Source organism: Melitaea cinxia, chromosome 1 (genome assembly GCF_905220565.1).
Source record: "Melitaea cinxia chromosome 1, ilMelCinx1.1, whole genome shotgun sequence".
Taxonomy (NCBI): domain Eukaryota; kingdom Metazoa; phylum Arthropoda; class Insecta; order Lepidoptera; family Nymphalidae; genus Melitaea; species Melitaea cinxia.
This window is the reverse complement of record NC_059394.1, coordinates 12,964,031-12,987,950: the sequence shown is the minus strand read 5'-3', so window position 1 is coordinate 12,987,950 and position 23,920 is coordinate 12,964,031. Positions and strand designations below refer to the sequence as shown.

Below are 23,920 nucleotides of genomic sequence, written 5' to 3'. Positions count from 1 at the left end.
GACATCACTGGTTCATGGCACGAACGGTTACGAAAAGAATAAAAATTAAAGACAAACCTAACTAATCAATTTTTTCAATAGGTGTGTGATTCGCCCAACAGCTTTCCCTCTCGAATAATTACAATCCATTCGATGAAAAGAATACCTCACATTTTTTTTGGGAGGTTTGCCATATGAAGGTTTGCCAAATATACCGAAAAAAATGTACCTATTAGATACTGTTACCGATACCTCGAAATCTACCAAAAAAGTTGAAATCTGCTAAATCTGGTCACAGTGGTGACAATCAAATGTGAAATAAGTTGTTGTTGTTGTTGTTGTTGTTGTTGTTGTTGTTGTTGTTGTTGTTGTTGTTGTTGTTGTTGTTGTTGTTGTTGTTGTTGTTGTTGTTGTTGTTGTTGTTGTTCACGGGCTTTTTCCGCAACTCGACATCAATGTGAAACAACAAATGTGAAAATGTGAAATTCAACCGTGCTACCTTGGCACAATTGAAAGCCAACCAATCAATCAATCAATCGAAAATGTGAAATGAGTACCTAATGACAACAGACCAACAGTGTTACCAGAAACCTTTTCCTGTCTGGTCGACAAAGTACCGTGAAATTATCGTAATTTCGGAACAATTATCGTACATCCAATAAAAAAATTTAAATTCAACTTTTTGAATACCTAAATTACATGGGACAACTGTTTTAAAATTTCAGCTATACGGTACCTACCATATGAATTTGTAATTGAGATGTGAGGTTTTTTTCTAAAAAGGGAGGCAAACAACAAGAATTTGAAGCAACGACCTTTTTTTTGGCAACTGAAATTTTAAATTTGTCGAAATTTTAGGATAATCTGAAGCAAGGACGACCTTTTTTTTGGCCGAATGAAATTTGAAAACAGTTGTTCATTATAATACTTAAAAACTTGAATTTGAAATTTTTTGATGGGTGTACCGGTGTTACGATAATTGTTCCGAAAACACGATAATTTCACGGCACTGTGTCGATCAGGGGAAAATGTAGGTAATGCAGTGTTGCCAACTTAGTGGATTTTCCACTAGATCTGGTGGTTTAGACACCCCTTTTGGCGGGAAAAAATTGGTTTTAGTGGCTAGTGGATTTTTTAGTGGTTTAGGTTTGTTTCAGTTAGTGGTAAGCTTCATAGCTTACCACTAAAGAATGATCTAGTATTTTTCTAGGATTTTTTTACAGGCACACACAACAGGCAAAAATGGTATATTTTGTTGTGTAGGCAACACCGAACGAATTCAAGCCTGTCGGCTGTTGGGAATTCCCCAAAAATTGTTTATGAATTTCTTGAATGAACATCAACTTTATATGTTCAACTATTGGTTAAGTTTGATTTGATTCGAAAGACCAAGTTGTTATTTATTTACTCAGTCGTCAGTCAGTTCAGTGAACCGTACACTTCTCTATTGGTTCGCTATCGTTCTCCAATCTGTAAATGATACTTACTTCTCAATCTTGCTTTAATTTGTTTTTAAACTGTTTAGCGCTGTAAAATTATTTTTGAAATAGTTTTAAATAGTATTTGCTAATGCTCAAGCCACAGTACACCCAAAAGTTTCGAGATTGTTGGTTACGTGACGTTATTACAGAGATATCGTGGTTGAAGTTTTGAGGTTCGATTTTTAAATCAGAAAAAATTAACCTACCACCTTTGAGGTTAGAATAACGCTTGGCTCCGGTGCTGCGGGAAGTGCAGCCCTTCCGAGGGCTGCCCTCCCTCCACGCCTCCGGCTTAAAAAAATACTGTAGAGGTAAGACAGACCAAGACCACAAGGACGTGGGTTGCTCCGATTCGGTTTTGGCTATTTTTCGAATTTCTATAGGTACCTATATTCTAGCACACAATGTTACTAGTTTTATTAGAATATTATGTCTGACGCTTTATTTTGTTTAAAAGTGTCTATTTGTCAGTCGTTAAAGGTCAGTTCGTATCGTATTTTGATCTTGTAGTAAAGGTCGTTTTTACGTAAATTTGTTCGAAAATAACGCGTAAAAGTCGCAGAACGGAGCATGACTATACTTCCTGCAGCACTAGAATTAAGGTAGAGTCAGAAGTAACAAAAATTTAACCTCCCATAAATTAGAACCTGTGTGTCAGAGGCAAGACCTGTGCGAGTGGATATTAATTATCGAACGAAAATTTTGTTTTCGAATGTTTAATACTATCTAGCTTTCGGGCGCGGTTTGGGTGGCGTTAAATTTGGTGATGAAAAATAAATTAAAGAAAAAACTAAAACATAAAAAATATATTTTTAAAAAATTCTTTATACAATAATTAATGTTACTTTTAATAGAGATTTAAAAAAAAATCATTGTGTATACTTGTTTTTCAATTGTTAATTTCGCGCTCTCACAAGTATTCGCTGCACCAGCCTCTCTGTGTCCTGAATCATTATTTATCATTTATCTTAAAAACTATTAACTTTATCAAGATTATTAAAGAGAGCAATGTTATTTATAATTAAATTCTCTATAATTTGTTTCTTACAATTTTTTTTCTGGAATCAATTTAACAAAATTTATTTAAGCATGAGTCGGAGCATGTAATTAAAATTATTTTTTTATCTATTGTTTGTTTGTCTATATTACTTTTTTGTTACTAAAGCAGAAAGTAATTCTATTACAAATTGCAGATGAAGCTGATTCATCAGAAGACGATCTCCTTTAGTAGTTATGTACTTACCTAATTGTTTCCTTTTTTTCTGTAGTTACATTAATTATTGTTTCCTGTAACTCAAATAATTATTATTTTATTTCATGATAATAATTACGTTGTTGTTGTTGTATTTTCAAATTATATTTAGGTAGGTAGCCGTTGTATTTGATTTTTTTAGTGGAATTCTGGTGGTTTGAGAGGCCAATAAATTTTAGTGGTTTCTGGTGGTTTACACGGCTTCATTTGGTGGGTTGGTAAAAATAAAGTTGGCAACACTGAGGTAATGGTTATATCACACAGTACTATGGTATAAACAGGAAACTAAGATTAATCGCCCTGGGTTATATCCTCTTTGCAGACGGGTAAAAACAAAGTGTATATTAATAAAATACGGGGTAAAAATTTCTGGTAGCACTACCACCACAGAGTACTATGATATAAACAGGACTATCACCACAAGAATTCCTGCAATATTCCTGAATTTCCTGAAAAATACAAGTAATTTTAAATATTCAGATTGCAAACATAAATTAACAAATCTGTTGATTACGAGTAATATTTGACAAAAGTTTAAAATTTATAAAAATGCGTTTCTTGGAAAACTTTGATCCCGAAACATCAGCTCGCGAACGGCGAAAATTAAATCGAAAGAGTTATTTTATGAAGTATGATATATTTTAACTTTTTTTTTTGTTTCAATTACTCGGTATATTTTTTAAAATTGTTATTATTGAATTTTCAGTCGTAATATAAAGAAAATTTATAATGAACGTGGACAACTAGCTGCAACTGGTAAGGATCTTTGTGATTGCTTAGACGAAGCGTGTCCTGGATGTCATTTCCCTTGTCCAAAATGTAGCTCTAACAAATGTGGACATGAGTGCAGGTGAGTGAAAAAAAATTCATAAGATAAGTTGTACCTTTATATAGAGTATGAATAAAAGTAACAACATACTATAAAATTAAATACATTGAAAATTGTAACGCTAACTAACTATAGGCAATGTGTACATGACTGAGTTAAGATTATCAAGAATTTTTAGTAGGCTATGTCAATTTGAGATATTATGTACAATCGAGGAGTGTATGGATAGGTTAGGGTTATTTTTTTTTGTATAATGAAACTGTCGTTAAACGTTGCACTTTTGAAGCTATCTAGGTTAGGGTTATTTTTTTTTTTGTTAAACGAAACTGTCGTTAAACGTTGTACTTCTTAAGTTAGATAGGTTAGGGTTAAATTACACTCCTCGATTGTACATAATTACCTCAATTTGTACTATTATTATAATTTACTCAGCATTACTTATGCTGAGATGGTCAGACAAGTGCATTGAGTAAAGCGGTCGCACTTCGCAAGGTTGTAGTATGGGTAGGAATTAGTACTTAAAACCAACTTGGCTTGGTTTTTTAGCTATAGCCTTATAAAGTTGAGCTAGCTGCTGACGCTAATCTAACATCCCCAATACTAATGTGACCAAATTGAGTATAAAAAAAAGCAATACAAACAATAAAAACAATGAAGATTACAGTTTATATTTATACCTAGTATTGAAAATAAAAACAAGAAACAATAAAAATCTTACACTAATTATTAAATACAAAATATAAAATTTGTTTTATTCATCCATTACAAAGATTTAATCATTTTAATCATAATCATAAATATTATTTTATATAATTTTATCATAATTATAAATATTCTTATAAACAAGTTAAGAAGTCATGAGAAAAAATGGGGCTATTGGTTTAAAACAAACAATAAATACACAGAGTCCATGAGATCTTGCAATACTGAATCTAAAACAATGTCAGGAATTATGAACTGAAGTAGATGAGTTTTGTACATGGACTGAGGGCAAAACCAAGTAAGTGCCACCGTCTATGTCTAGGTAGACGAAATACCAAATATACCTTTTATGATCCGGGACTCTCAAAAGGAGGACAAGGTGTCACCACAATTGCTGAAGCAGTGCCTTTCAAATTTCTTGGTAGAAAGATTGATCACAAAGGATGTGCACCATCCTTAGGGGCAATTGTCGATAATTTCCTTAATGACTTAAATAAGGTAGACCAACAACCATGAAGCAATATTAAAATATGTTTGGATATACGATAATTATCTCTTACCTTACATCTTACTTGGCCTGTCCTTGTATATGACATTGGTAGAACCCTCCTGGCAAAACTAGATGCAAACGTCATAAAGTTATTGAAGTTATGGCTCGGAATAGCACATTCAGCTGACCGCTCAACTCTATTCAGGGATAAAAACAGTTTTGGAAAGAAGCCATCGGAACTCTATTAACACCCCAGAGTTACCAAAATGCATGTCTTGGGACAATCCCAGGATGAAATAGTCTCATCTTTACCCAAAGACAAATGTGTTATAGAGCTTGATTCAAGACTTCAATTTCATAAACAATTTATGGCGGGTGTACAGTTTATAGAGTCGAACTGGGTTCTGCAAAGAAAAAGGAAGACTGAGAAATAATAAAATCCTTTCTGAAATAAGATGAAAATGACAACTATAAATTGCACACAACGAATTTCGAAACGCAAAGTGAGTGGTTAACTATAGGTGAGTTCTGCATCCCGTTAGCCCTGAAATGGGGCACTTTACTAAATGATTGGTCTCCTGCCCTATTAAAATTCTATCTTAATGCCTTCCAAATGACCCTTCCAGACCAAAGTAACCTAGTAAGATGGGGGAAAGCCTCTGAAAAATCTTGCTATACTTGTGGTGAGGCAGTAGGTACTGCTAGGCACTTATTGGTAGGTTGCAAGGTGCTGCTTGATAGATGTTATTACTCACATGATAGAGTAATTCAAGTCATATTTATTTATTTTATTTATTTATATACACTTTAGCACACCAACACAAAAGTAAAATAAGTTTAATTAGGTAAAAAAATAAATAATAAATTTGCATTAGTTGCAACAGGCGGCCTTATCGCTAAAGCAGCGATTTCTTCCAGGCAACCTTTGGGCAGAGGACTAGAATTGATTGTTATTGGGGATATGGGCGCAAAATAAGTGCTATCAGTCATAAACATAAGTATATATTATATGTATTCATACATACACATATACATACATATACCTACAAATACACCTACACAAATACACACATATACACGTAAACATAAGTATATATTATATATATTCATACATACACATATACATACATATACCTACAAATACACCTACACAAATACACACATATACACGTATACAAATACCTACAAAAACACATAATAATTTGATAACAAAGAAGAATACATACACAGAGAAAAAAATAAATTGATAAACGAATAAATAAGTAAAAAATAAAAATAAAATAATATTACGATGACAAGTACATTGCCTTAGTTAGCCTCTTGAATGATTCCAATGTTTGAGCTCGTCTTATAGTTAGCGGCAACGAATTCCAGAGACGACAGGCTTCAACAGTGAAAGATTTAGAGTAAAAGGTTGAAGAATGATATGGAATCTTTAGGATGAGGTTATTATCAGAGCGGAGAGATCTTTCGTGAGTATCACTAAGAAATTCGAAACGATTTTTTATGTGTCATACCTGAAGTCATACCTGAAGATACCTGAGATGTCATACCTGAAGTAGTAAGTGTTTCAGTAGATAGAGCCCAAAAAGGATTGACCACAAATAAATGACAAATTAACTTTATAAAGGATGGCTCAACTGTCAACTCTAAAAGCAAGCATTTCTCATACTCAATACTCATAGGTACGGCACCTGATTGGACTATTTTATAGATACGTATGACAAGCACTATAAAATCCCAGAGGATAATGGTGTATCGTCATCCAGGCCTGACATATTCCACATTTCTAAATACATTTATACATTAATTAAACATATAATACTAGTAGAGCTCACTGTACGGTGGGAAACCAACATTCCTAAAGACCACACGATAAAATTAAATATATATTACGATCTAACAAACAAACCTAACAAAAATGGTTATGTGGTTAATTTATATGTGGTAGAAGTAGGAGTGAGAGGTATACCAGCAAAATATCTCTATAATCTTCTGAAAGACCTAGACCTGTCGAGAACTGCAGTAAGTTCTATTTTAGAATGAGTGACTAAGGCTGCACTAACAGGTTCCTAACAAATTTGGCTAGGCAGAGCGGGAAATTCGAGCAGTGAAGGTGAGCGTTGATGCGCATCTCAAAGGGGGCCTCCTTAAACCTACACCTAGATCGCAAGTCCTGAGAACTGCTCAGAGTTTCTCCTTCTGCCACACGTTGGCCCGGCACCTGCACGGTGAATCCATGGAATGCTAAGAAGTTTGTCTCTAAAAAAGTAAAAAAAATAAAAATAAAAAACAGAATCCAACCAGTTACATGGAGAGAACTTGTGTTCACTTTCCACTTGACCAGTTGCATTGTTAGTTTGGCGATAAAATTATGAGACGTCAGAGGTAACAATATCGGTATCGTTACCAAGCCCCAGTACCTACCCATACTACAACCGTGCTAAGTGGGACTGCTCAACCCGATGCGCCAGTCGGACCATCTCCTCGTAAGTTATCTATTGTATTTTTTAAATTTAATATACAACTATGTACCTACTTACAATTTTTATTTTGCTAACTTATAGAATTAATTTGCTTGTATAATTATGTTAAAAATATAGCTATAGTGACATCTAATTGTTGTATAAGGTAAAAACATAAAAGTTATATTAGTAAAAATATTTGGAAAATCTAAAAGTGCACGCCTCCATGTTGTATTTATTAGATAACTAATTATTGAGTTAGCTATTCATAAAAATACAATTTATAAATAGTTAACAATTGATTCACTAGCTCAAAGATAATAATAAAAAAAAAAATATATAATAAAAAGTTCATGAATTTTCACCCTTCAATAAGCTTTGCAGATTATTGCGTTATTTTGCAATCATCCGTACATATCTAAAGGTTAATGTCCAACAATATTTATTTAATCGATTCATATACTATAATAGTATTCAAAAGGGACTTCAAATGATATTTTACTTATATTTTGATGTGTATTCTATATCAAATGTGTATTTTGTTAACCGACTTCAAAAAAGAAGGTTACTCAATTCTTTTATTTTTATTTTTTATTTTTATTTAATGTATGTTCGGGGATAACTTCGTCGTTTATGAAACGATTTTGATAATTCTTTTTTTGTTGGAAAGGAGATATCCCTAGTGTGGTAGCATGATAGGGAAACCAGGATCTGATCTTGGAATCCCGGAGAAATCGAGGGAAACCCTCGAAAATCATAGTCACGACTAGTGCGTTTGTTATTTTTTTTTTTACGTTGTATTACTTGTCTACGTAATTGAAGTCGGGTTTTTTCGTTTGCAAGCAAACACAATTATATTTATTTTATTTTATTAGAAACAAACAGTACAATAATACAACAAATTATTATTGTACTGTTTGTTTGTTCCATAGTAAACAATTCATATATGAGCTAAAAAGCACACATTAATAAGAAAAAATATAGTTTAGAAATAGTGAATAGAACTAAAAAGTAGAAAATAATTTTTAATTACAAAGAGTTTATATTACAGAAGTAGATCGAAAAATCAATCATAATTAATACTTCGAAATAAAATTATAATAAAATTTAAGCTATTAAGAGAATAATTCAATTCAGAGTAAATAACGTAAACGTAATTATATATTACCAGCTGACGACCTCACGTCTCACCTCACGTGCTGTGTGGCTACGGCACTAAAGAATTTAGCCACCCCCTCTCTTCCCGTGGGTGTCGTAAGAGGCGACTAAGGGATAACAAGGTTCCACAACCACCTTGGAACTTAAGAAGCCGACCGATGGCGGGATAACCATCCAACTGCTGGCTTCGAAATACACAGGCCGAATTCGGGCAGCAGCGTCTTCGGTGTGACAAAGCCAGTACTGCGGTCACCAACCCGCCTGCCCAGCGTGGTGACTATGGGCAAAACACATGAGTTCACGTTATTTTTGGCGTAAACTTGTGGAGGCCTATGTCCAGCAGTGGACTGTATAGGCTGTAATGATGACGACCTCAAGGTCTGTAAAAAGACTGAAGAGAGCTCATGTGCTCCGTACCTAAAAAAGGGCTGCAGCCCATTCCTGCAGCCACTCTAATCGTCATTCTCCTAATTTACTTATAGTCTGGCGACTGGTTGTAAATTACAAAAAAGAAAAATGAAAAAAAAAAAAAAATATATATATATATATATATATATATATATATATATATATATATATATATATATATATATATATATATGCTTGCTCTACCGGCATCCACAACTAACAATTTTATTCTGTTTTTGTTTTTGTAAATCAATTAATTATTAAAATTATATATACGACGACTTTAATTTATTTATATAAAATTTATCTAAAAATTAAAAAAAAAAATAGGGGTGGACTACCCTTAACATTTAGGGGCATGAAAAATAGATGTTGTTCGATTCTCAGATCTACCTAATATGCACACAAAATTTCATGAGAATCAGTCAGGCCGTTTCGGAGGAGTTTAACTACAAACACCGCGACACGAGAATTTTATATATTAGATTAAGCTGTTCTACTATCGCATGTCGCGTTACTTATATCATTTTGTAATTATGAACCATAAAACTATTTTAGCTTTTTGAATTTATACATATCCTGTTTTAAATTCGAAGAAGTTATAAACAAAATAGTTCGTCTAATTGTTAATCGATGCAAAAGAGTTCGTCTATCGGTGATTACTCCTTCTTTGTACAATTATGTTGCATAATTTAAATTTGTAAAAGTAATACTGTGTCATTTGTCAAGTGAGACAGTATAAATTCTAAAAATTTCAGTTTTTTTCATTAGTTTTCAAATAACAATGGGTCGTCGCAAACCAGTGTGTGAAGAGCTTCGAAAGCGAATAGTTAGTGGGGTCGATGTTAGCAAATCAAGTTACCAAATATCTAAAGACTTGATACTTCCCAGGACTACAGTCCAGTCTATCATTCAGCACTATTAAAAAAAAGAACGACTTCTGGTTTCAAGAAAACTGGTCGACCAGACATCACAAGTGCAGCAGAAAACAGAATCCTGAAGAAAATTATCAAAAATAATCGTCGTGCTCGAGCTGGAGAACTCACGGTGCAATGGCAGGACATGATTCATAAAGACGTCTCAGTTGATATTTGCAAAAGAGTCCTAAAAAGAATGGGTTACGGATTTTACACCGCTAAGGAGAAACCACTGTTGACTGCTGTACAAAAGAAAAAAAGGTTGAAGTTCATCCTCTTTAAATCATTGATCATTTAAATTGGACTTCCGATCAGTGGCATTGTATCATTTGGAGTGACGAGTCCAAATTTGAAGTGACAGTCGGCGATGATAGGAAAAAAGTGATTCGGAACAAAAATGAGGCATTTCATACTGATTGTCTCAGTGAAGTTTCCGGCGTCTCTTATGATATGGGGCTGCATGTCTGCACAAGGTACTGTACACAACTACAACAAATAACTGTAATTTTTTTTAAAGTGCAATAAAGGATATAAGGTGTTGGTGGTATGCAGTTTTTGGATGGTTCTATCAATTCTGCAAGATATCAAAACCTTTTGGAAGAGAATTTACTGCCCTCTATTCCGTCACTCGAGCATCAAGATTCCTTCATTTTTCCACAGGATGGTGCTTCCTGCCATACTGCAAGGACAACAAAGACGTGGCTACTGGCGAAAAGCATCCCTACAATCAAATGGCCATCTAACAGCCCGGACTTGTCGCCAATCGAAACCCTATGGTGAAAAATAAAGTGTTCTGTAAAGATCCATCAAGATCGAAGAGCTACTTAAAGGCTAAACCCTTGGCTGTCTGGGAGTCAATTACACCTGAGGAGTGTGCAGCGTTGGTTCCAACCATGCCTCTTCGGATTAAAGCCGTCTTTGAGAGCAAAACGAAACAACTAAGTGGTAGACGAACTATTTTGCGTGAGTGACAAGGGTAGACGTTGATACTTTTGCGTTGTGTTTTTTAGAATATTTTTTTAATTTTTTTTATGTTATGTAAAATCGTGAAACAATTTTAGTTATGTAAAAATAAACTTTAAAATGTTCCTCAAATTGTGGTTAACTTTTTATTAAGCGTTCTTAATTATTATACCAATATTTACTTTTTATATTTTACGCTTTGCACTACTTTTCATACTAGACGAACTATTTTGCATCGGGGCTCATTTTGCATCGGGGCTCGTATTACACCCAGACTCGGTGTGGGATTCGAACCCACAACCCCCGGAGCAGAAAGCATCTCCGCCTTACAGATTGCACTGTACAAGTAGCAAAATCAATGTGATGAAAACATTAAGTAATTAAAAGTGAGTAATATAAATAAAAATATTTGGTCTCTCTCTAATCGACGATTTCCGAAAGAAACATGCGAAATATCTCGCAGATGCCGCAAACCTTAACTTAATAATTTGATAAATTTATGATTATTTATATTAATGTATATATATTGTTATAAAAATATAGAGGCTTATGAGTAAACTCTTCCCATACTTTTCATGTGTGAATAAAGCATCCGCCTTGGAGGTGTGCAATACACTTTTTTCATGTTTTAAAACTCATAAGATGGCAATTTAGTTATAATTTATATCTTATGTTTTTATATTTTCAGAGTCAACAGAAAGTGGATGTATGAGAAAATTGAAATAGAAGGGAATGACTTTGTCATAAAAAATGTATATAGGAAAAAATAATAACAAATTTCATATAATGAGTCAATCATTAGCTAATAACTTAAAAAAATATTCGACTTCAAGCTGCCCGTCTTCTGCCAGATCTGTACAATGGACAGCATTATGGACTATATTTTTACCATATAGGGCTCTGATGGAATCTGGATACAATTGACGACTAAGTTCCTGTTAATAAATAAAAATGACTTAATTTATTTTCAACACATTTAATAAAAAAATCCTGACTATTTAAATATGTTTTACTTACTGGATCTCTTGGTCCACAGAGTTGTCTGAACTCACAAACACAATTTATATTAGGATTATTGCATTTAACTTCTAAAGCAACACATTTTCCTTCTGCTAAATGTATAGACATAGCCTTAAAATAACAATTAGTGTACTAATGGTAAAAATAATAATTAGTACCTACAGGTTGTAGTAGTGTTCTCTAGAACAGTAACAAAAAATAAAATAAATAAGTAAGCTCTCCTTATTATCAGCATACACTGATATTTTTGAAGTATTGTTTTACTTACCTCTACACCAATAGTTATGTATGAACGGAACGATTCTTAGACCTACCCTATATGTACTCAAAATTTCATGAAAATCGGTCCAGCCGTTTCGGAGGAGTACCTACTCTAACTAACACTGTGACACGAGAATTTTATATATAAGATAACCCAGATTAATAAAACATTACGATTTCGTTTATTTTGATACTCGTAAATTAAAAAGTATTTATGCTGTGACTAAAATTACATAATAAACAAAATAATTATTATATTGTTAATTTTTTTTTATCTAAGTATAAATGTAAATATGTCAAAAATACCTCATATTCAGGTACAACACCTTTATAAACTTCAAAAAATTCTTTAGCATCCGCTAGTTTAACTGAAAACATAGCTATTGCAGAAATAGAAAAGTTTTTGGATGTTGCTATTTGTTCAAGAATTGCACCCAAATTGCCTTCAATTATAACATGTGGTTTGATAATACAGCAAGTACAGTTCTCATACGTAGCCCGAAAAGGTATTCTGGGAACTCCATTTTCGTAACCAAAAAATAAATTCAACATCTAAAAATATGTTTTTATTTTTGTAAATATATATAGGTTTTCAATTTTGAGCGCTGTTGTATTTAAAATTAATGTTGATAATTTAAAAGGTACCACATCACATAGTTAGAGCACAGCAAGAAATATCCTACTCAAAATATCGAGCATCTTGTTTGGGGATGTACTTCTACCTTACAGAAGATCACAGCTAAATAATACTGCTTTCAAGCAGTCTCATGCTCCTGTGGTCAGAGGTGAAGGGATTAGGGATATGTTCAGCAACGCACTTCCGATGTTTCTGGTGTTGTAGGCGTCTGTAGGCTACGGTAATCGCTTACCAACAGGTAAGCCGTAGCCGTACGCTTATTTGTGAACCTAGTTGTATAAAAATAATTGTGTTTGCAGGCAAACGAAGAAAACAGACTTCAGTTATATCGACAAGTAATACGACGTAGGTAGACGAAAAAATAGTCAAGTAAATACGCATTATCAAATATTACTCCAAAAGTTGTAATCAGATCTCGATGAAATTTAAATGTGACAACATGATAAACATCGGCTTTCGATTAAATTAAAAATCATCAAACCGGTACACCCAATAAAAAGTTATGCGGATTTTCGAGAGTTTCCCTCGATTTTTCTGGGATCCCACCATCAGAACTTGGTTTCCTTATCATGGTACCAAACCAATTTGATTGATTTTAGTTTTTTATTCATTTCCTTTTTATGTATTAGCTGATTTTTGTGTTTTCTACATTTTGTTTTATTCAAATAACAAATTATTTATAGAAAATATAACACGTTTGTGTTCAATTTTGAATAGCTTAAAAAACATCTATACCATTTTGACTAGGCCGTTGACGCAGTTTGTAGTGACCCTGCTTTCTGCTCCGGGGTTGTGGGTTCGATTCTCACCCCGAGTCTGGGTGTAATATATATTTATTTATATATGTATTATTTATATGTAAGTTTATCGTTGATAACTAAACAATAACTTTTTTGTTAAAATCTACGCGGACGAAGTCGCGGGCACAGTGAGTATATATATATAAACATATATAAACAACAAAAATAAAAGCAATAATATTTTTTTTAGTTGTTAAATGCCGGTAGAGCATTATCGATAAAGTGATATATAATTTGTGTGGAGTAATTGTGAGTTTTTTTTCTAAAAAGGAAGGCAAACATCTTAACTTTAGCGTATTAATATATATGATGATATTCTGTTAATGGACCAAGTAAATATTCGCTTTAGCCTGTAATATCCCAATGCTGGTCATAGGCCTCTTTTCCCATGTAGGAGAAGGATCTGAGCTAAATCCACAAGCTGCTCTAACGCGGGTTGGTGGATAATATATTCCCTAATATGAATAATGATCGCTATCAGGTGTACATAATAACAACCGTGACCGACGGCTTAACGTGCTCTCCGAGGCACGGTGGGATACCAACAAGGACTGCACAAACACCCATACCACGGCAAAAATCTGCATGGTCAGTACAAATGTTTGTCATGTCGTAAGTAAATATAGCATTACGAATATTAGGTCCAAATATATTGGTGATTACGATACCTGATTTGCGTCTTCAACAGTGTTGCAACCGTGAGCAACATTTTTAACTTTATTTTCTCCATAAAGTCTCCTGAGTGTGCCTGGTGCTGCAGTTACAGGATCTGTGTCCCCTAAACATTCGCGCCATTTCTTAACTGCATCTGGTGCAACCAATTCTAAACCAATAACTTCACCACTTGTTATATAATCTATTACAATTCTACAAAAAGAAAACTTAATTTTTAGTCTTACATTTATTTAGTTATTAGATTGGTTATATTGGGTCATTTATATAATATGTGCGGTATTTATATTGCGTTGACATAGTTTGCGTTGCCTGGAAGAAATTGCTAAATAGCCATAAAACCGCCAATTGTACTTCATAGTCTGTAACTAACTGTCTTTAAATTTCTTTTAGTGTTTAAAATATTGTTGTGGTGTTGTGTACAATTGAAAATTGTATTGGAAATCTACAATTCTTAATTTATGATTGCAATAATTTAGTTAATTCGTTCAAGTTAAATACGTGTAAGTATATAAAAAATTAAACGAAACAATATTTTCATTTAAATAAAATCTGTTTTCACGGCCTAATTCATCACTATATTCTAGAACAGTTTTTTTTGTTGCCTTAAAACTTTCTAACCTTAGCCTTCCTCTCTCTGCCTTAAACTTTTTACCGTTTTTAGAACAAGATGAATTTTTCAAACACTTCAACACTTTAATTTTACGATGCCCAGGGGCGGATTTACAAACTTGCAGCCAGTTAACTATTCAATTTTGCTGCCCTAACCTCTTAAACTCGATACCCTATTTCATAGTATGAGTACAGTCATGGTCATTCAGCCCTTAAAAAGGTTAGGTTACGTTAGGCCAAAAGTGCTACCCAAGGGAGTTGCTGTATCTCCTAACGGGCGCGTCCCCAGGTGGGGGAGAGAGGAACCCCACTTACTTGCGAGTGGTAGGAGGTCTTTAAACTCCCGCGGACCAAAACGAGCAACTGAGAGTGCGCTCCAGGTACTACTCTGATTCTCAGAGTAGACTTATAAGCGCGGAGGTGTTGGCATGGAGGTGCGGAGATGGGTGTGGCACTGTGAAGGCACGAAAAAGTAGGGTGGGGATGCCTACTCTACTTGAAGGAAGGGGTGGGTGGGTTCGTTCGCTCGCCCGGTGGAGCGAAAGCCCGTAGCGGCCGGGTTGTGCTGAGATCCCTGGAGCTTGCTTGGTGCAATCCAACGATGGCGGTTGGCTTGCCTCCTGGAGGTAGGACGTTCCTGGACCCTGTGTCCCCATTCTGCAGACGGTATGCTGGTCTTGTTTGGCGTCCCTTATGTGGGGTGGCTAGCTGGGCGGTCAGGGGACCTTAGGCTGGCTTGAGACTCCAAGACGTTGGTTGGGTGGTCTTGTAGGACCCACCTCTCTAGGTACCGGGGTCCGGATCTTTCATTTGGGCCTACCGCCGGGGCGAGGTGGTGAATGCTAGTGCAACCCCATCTCGCCCCACCCAGGTGGAGGTCTGCTCACACGTAGTGGTTTTTAGCTAGTAGGAATCTGACATAACCTCGTCGGTGCCACCGCGCCGGAGGGGTATCCATGATAGATTTTTTCCACGTAAAAAAAGGCCAAAAGTGCTAGTCGTGATTATTTCGGCTGATCTTTGTTTTTAGGCCACCCATACCATAATTTCATAAAATAATCGAATAATAAAAATATATATTTCGGCTAACCTTTTTATTTTAATTATCCATTGTTGTACAAAGGCTGTGGCCAAGCCCATTAATTTTGTGTATATAATTATACATATAATAATGTTTCAAAAGTGATGAGGAATGAATTGTGATTAGCATTGTCCGTGAATGGTGTGAGCAGTGTCCTCATACGAGCATTGCAATCTCTTTATAGGGATTCTAGTGCTTGTGTGAGGATAAACGGGGCATACACTGAATGGTTTAATATCGAAAAAGGTGTTAAACAGGGATGTGTAGCGTCACCGTGGCTGTTTAATCTGTTCATGGACAATTGTTTGACAGATTTAAAACAGAATGAAAGTGGGTTGAGAATGAATGAGTTACTCGTCAAATGTCTTCTTTATGTTGATGACCAAGTATTACTTGCGTCTTCGACCGAGGAGTTGCAGGAGATGGTAACTGCTATGAGTGGAGCTTTTGTAAGAAAGGGAATGAAGATGAATGTAAAGAAGACGAAGTGTTTGAAAGAGATGAGGTAGTGACAGGCTGCAATATCGTGATTGAAGATGAACAAATTAAACAGGTGAATAAGTTTGTTAAGTTTTTTCAAAGTTTACAAGAGATGGAAAGTGTGAGAGTGATATTGAAAGAAGAGTGAATGCAGGAAACAGGGTGAATGGGGCTCTGCACTCCTTTATGAGCAGTCACAAGGTGTCTAACAAGGCTCGTTTGGCTGTGCATGAGGGGTGTTGGTTCCGACACTCATATACGGAAGTGAAAATTGGGTATGGCAGAAGAAACATAAGAGCAGAATAAATGCAATTGAGATGAGAGCGTTAAGAAGTATGATAGGAGTTAAACTGAGTGACAGGATAAGAAATAGTGAAATAAGGAAACGTTGTGGTCTGAAAGAAGATGTAGTGACAAAAATTGAGAAAGGTATGCTCAGATGGTTTGGTCATGTTGAGAGAATTAGTGAAGAACGACTGACGAAAAAAGTGTATAAGGCGAGTGTGAATGGAAGGGGCAGACCTAGGCGGACGTTCCGAGACCAAATAAGGGACGTCTTGAAAAAAGGCCAGATCAAGAGTACTCTAAACCGAAGAGCATGTATGAAGGGAATAATGAAAGTGGACGAAGTGAAAGAAGTTTGTAAGGATCGTAGCAAGTGGAAAGAAGTGGTCTCTGCCTACCCCTACGGGAAAGAGGCGTGATTATATGTATGTATGTATGTTTCAAAAATAAAATTTAGGCAAAATTTGCCGCTCCTAAAATTTGCTTTACTGCCTACTAGTAAATCGGCCACTACCGGTGTCCTATCAGATTAAAAACCGCATAGTTTTTAGTAAAAGTAATATCATAGGTATTAGGTAACAAGTCCAATATAAAAATTAGCAAATATAATATGTATATACGTAATGCAAATGCGTATAAAAGTTTATTACATAACTTCGTCAAGTTCAGACAAGTTTTGACAATGTGTGTAAAATAAATAACAACGCGTATAGTGGACAAAATATTTCTTGTGTTTCAAACCTACACGTCTTATGTGAACTAGCTATAAGGTATCACCTCATCGTGCTCATTATTGTGAGTTATTTATGTATTATTAATTTGTCCCTTTCCTTTTTACAGCTATTAAAAAAGTATTTAGGCTTGTGTTACTTATCGTGCAAATACCAATATTATTTAAATAGATAACTATCTACTTTCAAAAATACTCACGGTAGCAGGTTACTTCCAGAAAGGTTTTTATAAAGTTCCTTTGCGAAATCTTTGCTTACTTTTCCGTTTTTCATACGAACAATACGAAAATCCTTTTTCATGATAAATGTTATAATCTTACCATGAGCGCTTGGAGGAACAGGTTTAATTAAAGCAAATGTGCTACAATAAACAATAATTTCATTAAATTGACTGTTAAATTAAAAGCTATTTATGTGACATTAGTTACAACACTTAATATACTTCGAAATGTGTTCTCTGGACTTAAAATAATTTGGCTAACTGCGATCTGATTGCTACGAATGATTTTTGCTCTAAATTTGAAACATGTTGTAGACCGGTACTTAGGACACACTTGAGGTGTCAAAGCTGCATCAATTTTTTTTCTTAATAAAAAATTGTAAAAAAAAAACAAAAGAATAATAAAAAAATGATAGATAAATATATACATCTAGAATAAATAAGAGAATAGTAACAAAAAAAAAAAAAAAAAAAAATTGTATCATACGTTAGAATAAGAACCGGTCGGTGGACTCACGTCTCTGTTGGAGACTAAAGTTAGTCTAACTTAAACAATGATTTTGTTGAATAACGCCTACCTTGATAAAAAATAGCATGTTTTAGAAAAAAAAATGACATGGGTTTCAAAAGTCCGTGGATGTATCTTATTTATATTAAAAAAACTGTATCAATTTTAATTTTTAACACGAATAATAAAGGACCAATAATCTGGCGCAGACAAACTACACCTGATAAAAAAAGGATTTAGAAGCATAATTGTGTTTGCTCGCAAACGAAAAAAACTGACTTCAATTACATCGACAAGAAAATACAACGTAAGTAGACGAAAAAAATTTACAACCACACTCGTTGTCACTACGATTTTCGAGAATTTCCCTCGATTTCTCTGGGATTCCATTATCAGATCCAGGTTTCCTTATCATGGTACCACACTTGGGATATTTCCTTTGTAACAAAAAAAGAATTATCAAGATCGGTTCATAAACAACGAAGTTATCCCCGAAAATACATTAAATATGGTGGTGTATTTGGAACGCTTAAAAAACGAAGAGGCGGAGTGAGACATGACACAAGTGAAAAAAAATGCGAAAAGAACTTTTTTCTTGCCTCTTCATAACTTTTTTTTGGTATAAATCGGTTTGGGAACAATAATGAAACAGAAATTTAAAGATAATGCTTAAAAATAATCGTGTTTTAAAAAAATCGGCAATGTATTGAAAACTACAAGTTCATGCGCGCCATCAGTTGATAAAAGTTCGCCGGCGCGAGAAAAAATATTCTTGTCGCGGTTTTTTCACATGTATCATGTCAGGTCATGCCAACACTATTATACCTCTTCGTTTTTTCAAGCGTTCCAAATACACCCGGTATATACACGGTCGAATTGAGTAACCTCTTCATTTTTTGAAATCGGTTAAAGAGGACGTCATAGTAAAACTAATTAAATTATGTCATAATCTTATCAATATACATAGGTATTTTTACAATTAATGTTAAATTTTTAAACTCAGTATTTTTATGCTAATATATTTTTAACCGACTTCAAAAAAAAGGAGGAAGTTACTCAATTCGACCGTATATATATATATATATATATATATTTTTTATGTATGTTCGGGTAAACTCCTTCGTTTATGAACCTATTTTAATAATTCTTTTTTTGTTGGGAAGGAGATATCCCTAGTTTGATACTATGATAAGGAAACCAGGATCTGACGATGGGATCCAGAGAAATCGAGGGAAATTCTCGAAAATCCGCATAATTTTTTACTGGGTGTACCGATTTTAATGATTTTTAATTTAATTGAAAGCCGATGTTCATCCTGTGGTCACATATAAATTTCATCGAGATCTGATCACAACTTTTGGAGTAATCTTTGATAATGCGTATTTACTTGACTATTTTTTCGTCTACCTACGTTGTATTACTTGTCGATATAATTGAAGTCGGTTTTTCTTCGTTTGCCTGCAAACACAATTATAGTTTTGTATTTTCATACAATAATACACATATATGTTGATTTCAGGTGTTTTGGATTGTTACGTAAATTTATATTTACCTTTGAATGTTATGATATAATTCTTTCCGAGTGGCAGGTGCACAGTCTTTAATGTAAAGCAGTCTAGAAAATATATTAACTATATTTCCTATTTGAAGCATTTCGATCTTTAAAGGTGGTAACTGAACACGCTTAACCAGATTTCTACCCTTGCTTGAATCAATTATTTGAATTGAATTATCGAAAGGAAAGAAATTTAACACTAATTCCTTTACTTCATCTGCGTCTTCATCATACATTTCGCAAAGAAATGTATATTTGTCAAAGTAATCATAAGTCTGTAAAATTTTCAAATTAATCTTTTCTTTAGTCGAATTTATTTTCTAGGTCAAGTAAGCAAGTCATTTAAGTTCTAGGTCATATTTTTGTTAATTAAATAGTAAATAATAACGTTTACCATTATTTAATTATTGAAATCAGCTTTTAATGTAGCTGTTAGATTTTCAGAGCGTTTTATCTTTTTCTTTTCAATTGAATTACTATAAAATACTGAAAATAAAAATTCCGTCACTATTTTGAAGGGGACAATATTTTGACAAGTATTATATTTTACTAATTAATTTCTAAGTCTCTTTTACATTTAACCTTTTAGAAAGCACTATAATAATATAAGTATGTGTATGGTATGTGGATAGACTCGCATATTGGTTATGTGTATGAGATAATTAATTTTATAAATGTTGAAATGAAAGTAATAAAAAATAAAATGAAAGAAAGAAGATAGTTTTGTTTAGTACAAAAAATAAATAAAATTGAAATGTAATACTCATTAAATATCTATATGTATGTATATGTATAAAATTACGAATTTTATTAGCACCAATGCAAGTCATTTCGCCATTAGGAAAATTATCAAGATAATAGAATATGGGTTTTTATTCAAGTAGTTTAATTATAGAAAAGGCTTAGAGCAGGGCTCGATAACGTTTGCCCACCTCCCCCCACCCCCTCGTAGTAGAGGGGTCGCCAGCTGATAGTCGGGGGCTTTGGTCGGGGGACTTCGGCCGGCCGGACGACACGACCCTACACGTCTGAGGGGTGGCCTTGTTGTGAGCGAGGTCCCCCCACCATTGTGCCGGGGCCTGGAGGCTCTGTTCAGGCTTACCGGCACGGCGAGGTGGCGAATGCTAGCGCGACCCCATCTCGCCCCATCCAGGCGGACGACTGCCCACACGTGGTGGTTTTTTAGTCAGTAGGAGTCTGACATAACCCTTTGGCGCCCCAGCGCTGGAGGGTATCCATTATGGATTTTCCGCACGTAAAGAAAGGGCTCGATAACGTTATCAATTACCATTGTAAAATACCGGTAAATAGCGTTAATTTTTCCGATACTTTAAAAAGTATAAAATTATGTGGTGTCAATGGACACCCGGTAGGAACGAAGTTCCTTCGGATAGTATAGAAGCAACACAATTTAATAATAATAATAATAATACTCTTTTGGTGGATGGTTTGAGGATCCTCCAACCAGACGGATGTTGTGTCTGGCGGGCTTCTGGCCCAACGGTTGTTGTCGGGATCTTGTATATATACTTAATGACTTTGAAAACTCTGATAGCGCGATGTAGCATACGTCAGTTTTGTCTAATTACGTAGTTTGTAGTAGTTCGTATTTCGCGCGATAGATGTCGCCACACTTTATTGTACACCATTAAAAGAAACAAAAAAAAAAACATAAAATGAAAGATGTACAAAGGCGGTCTTATCGCTGAAAGAGCGATCTCTTCCAGACAACCTTTGGGCATAGGACACGAAATAGAAACTGCAGTTAGGAAGTAAACAAACGATTGGTGTGCGAATTAGAATACTCGAACAAAGTACTAATAGACAAAATATAATAATAATAAATAAACATAATACTTACATATATAAAATACACACACACACACACACACACACACACATATATATATATATATATATATAAACACATAATAAATATAAATTATATCATACAAAGACGATGTAGGCGATCATGACGTGCTTAGTGACAAATAATGTAGTTTAAGGTATTTTTTGAAGGAGAAGAGAGATTGAGCTTGTCTAATAGGAAGAGGAAGAGAGTTCCAAAGTTGGACAGCTTTAATAGAGATGGAGTTAGAGTAATAAGAAGTGGTATGAGACGGAATTTTAAGGATTAAATTGGTGTCAGATCGAAGGGAACGATCATGGGTGTCGCAAAGAAACTCAAAGCGTTCCTTAAGGTAAGAAGGTGAATCAGGACGAAACAACACGCGATATAGCAGTAAGAGGATATGAGTATTCCTGCGGAAGCGGATTGGGAGCCACTCGAGTTGATTGCGGAAATTGGAGACATAGTCATATTAGCGAAGACCAAATATGAACCGTATACAGAGATTTTGGAGGCGCTCAAGTTTATTTAATTGCTCCTCCTTAGGGTCGAGAAAGCAAGTATCAGCATAGTCAAGAATTGATAGAAGGAGTGACTGTGCTCAACTCGTTCAGCTGGGATGTCCAGGAGAGACAGTTATCAAAAATCACACTGAGATTTTTTACTTTGTCACAGAAGTTAATAGCAGTTTTGTTAGAGATGACAGGTGGAAGAAGTGACCAATCTATTCGACAAGCTAGTTTTGAACTGCTAATTACAATTACTTGACATTTTTCAGGATTAACATTTAACAACTATTGTTCGATTTTATATATATTTTCTAATTCTTGATTTTTTTTTTTAATTTTGTTGATTGGTTTTTAATTAAGTACTTACATAAAAGTATTTTGGCAATTTAGTATTTTAGAAAATAACAAATACCGTAAAATAAAATAAATCAAACAATATAATAATAATAATAATAATAATTCAAACTATTAAGTGGAATAAAAAAACTTAACATCAGTCGAACAAATAATAATTTTTGACGAATAAAAAGAACAAACGACAAACAAACGATTTGTTTATAAAAAAAAGTAAAAGTAACTTTTCAGCCGCCAGGTTTAGGGAAGTCTCTAAAATAACGTTATTTAAGGTATCTTTATTCCATAAATAACGTTATGTCTTTCGAGACCATGAACAAATTAACGTAACCGAAATTTAAGAGTAGGTATTCCAAGCCATAGATCAAGTAAAAAAAGGTAGATAATGCGCGGCCTTTGTTGTTACTGAAGCCACAAAACTCGGCTCCTTCAAGTAAACACACGCACTTACGCACACATATGCATCAAACTACGCTCATTTTCGTTAGTATCTCATGGCACCTCGTACAGTAACTTTGCCTTCAAAATGCCGTTCTTATGTAATTAAATGGTGCAAAAACAGTACCAAAGTGAATAAAAAGTCTGAAGAAATATCGTTTCACACGTAAGTACATACAAAACTTTATATTTCTTGTTATTCCAAAATAATATTGAGGTTATTCGAAACTTATAATTTCGATGTTCCGAAATGACGTACCGAGGGAGTGCTACCAGTAATTTTTATTTCCATTAGCCCAAAATGCGGGTAAGTAAATTGTAGGCAATCATAGAAAATAATGAAGTAGAAAGTGGACAACATTATTGTTTTTTTTTTATCGTGTGATTTTTATGTTTTTCCTAAATTGAAGTCAAGTTAAATATGAATTTTTAACTCGTTTGTTTCTGTTTAAATTTGTGAATTAACTACTCATATTTTAGTACTAAATATCATGGTTTCCAACGAATATTTTAATAGGAGATGAATGGGTAGCTGCTTTACGACTGAGCCGAAATGAACTACAACGACAGCCATCCTCATCTAGTTGGTTTGTTCAAACCATTTTGATAAAGCTGACATGTACGGTACAAAACGTGGACTTCGCAGACTACCATCAAGTACATACTGCTACTTACTACTACGTATTTTAATGTTATATTTTTTGTTCTAGGACCTACCGGATGATTCTAAATCAGTCGTTAACCAAGATTCAATCTTTGATACACCTAGAAAACATAAACTAAGGGAAAAGTTAAAAAAAACAGGAACTCAAAGAAAAATAAAAAATGTAAAAATAAAATTAATTTATTACAGCAAAGAGTTAGACGTCTTTAAAGCAGGAACTTGCCCCTCAGAGGAATCATCAATTACTTAAAAACGCAAATTTTCATCGACACAGATTTATATAATTAAATAAATCAAAACACGGCTACAATAGATTTATGTAACAATTTGAATCGAAAAAAGGAGTAAATATATTTAAAACTATAAAGAGGTTTTTATTTCCACATACCCATTTTACCTATATTAAATTCATTGTTTAATAAAAATTTTAGGGACTTTTTTAAAAAAGTGTCAACACTTCACTCACTCACACATCTTTAAAAAAGTGGCTTCACTTTTCTGTTCTAGGTGCGTTATCTATTTTTTTTTTACTTTATCTATGTTCCAAGCATAATAAAGGGGCCTACTCAAAGCACTGCCTGCAGGGCCTGCTTGCAGTTA

The 23,920-nt window shown here is 34.2% G+C and overlaps 2 protein-coding genes across 3 annotated transcripts; one reads left to right on the top strand and one right to left on the bottom strand.

The window, feature by feature from the left end:
* The first annotated feature begins 850 nt into the window (after positions 1-850).
* On the top strand, positions 851-11,916 carry LOC123657144 (ARL14 effector protein). 2 transcript variants are annotated; one of them, XM_045592731.1, is made up of 4 exons: positions 851-1,009; positions 2,957-3,341; positions 3,419-3,562; positions 11,333-11,916. In XM_045592731.1, the coding sequence occupies exons 2-4, from the start codon at positions 3,262-3,264 to the stop codon at positions 11,412-11,414; spliced, it is 306 nt and encodes a 101-aa protein (XP_045448687.1). In that variant the 5' UTR covers positions 851-1,009; positions 2,957-3,261; the 3' UTR covers positions 11,415-11,916. The 2 variants fall into 2 exon arrangements, with proteins under 2 accessions (XP_045448687.1, XP_045448682.1); XM_045592726.1 differs by lacking the exons at positions 851-1,009; positions 11,333-11,916 and adding an exon at positions 10,865-11,024 and having other exon boundaries at positions 2,957-2,977; positions 3,194-3,341.
* LOC123653914 (nucleoside diphosphate kinase 7-like) lies at positions 11,412-20,797 on the bottom strand. Its single transcript, XM_045589893.1, has 7 exons — positions 20,714-20,797; positions 19,504-19,781; positions 17,423-17,584; positions 14,031-14,229; positions 12,232-12,477; positions 11,662-11,775; positions 11,412-11,579 (listed from the first exon to the last, which is right to left on the bottom strand). Exons 1-7 carry the CDS (start codon positions 20,795-20,797, stop codon positions 11,436-11,438), a joined length of 1,227 nt encoding a protein of 408 aa, XP_045445849.1. The 3' UTR covers positions 11,412-11,435.
* Positions 20,798-23,920: the final 3,123 nt, after the last annotated feature.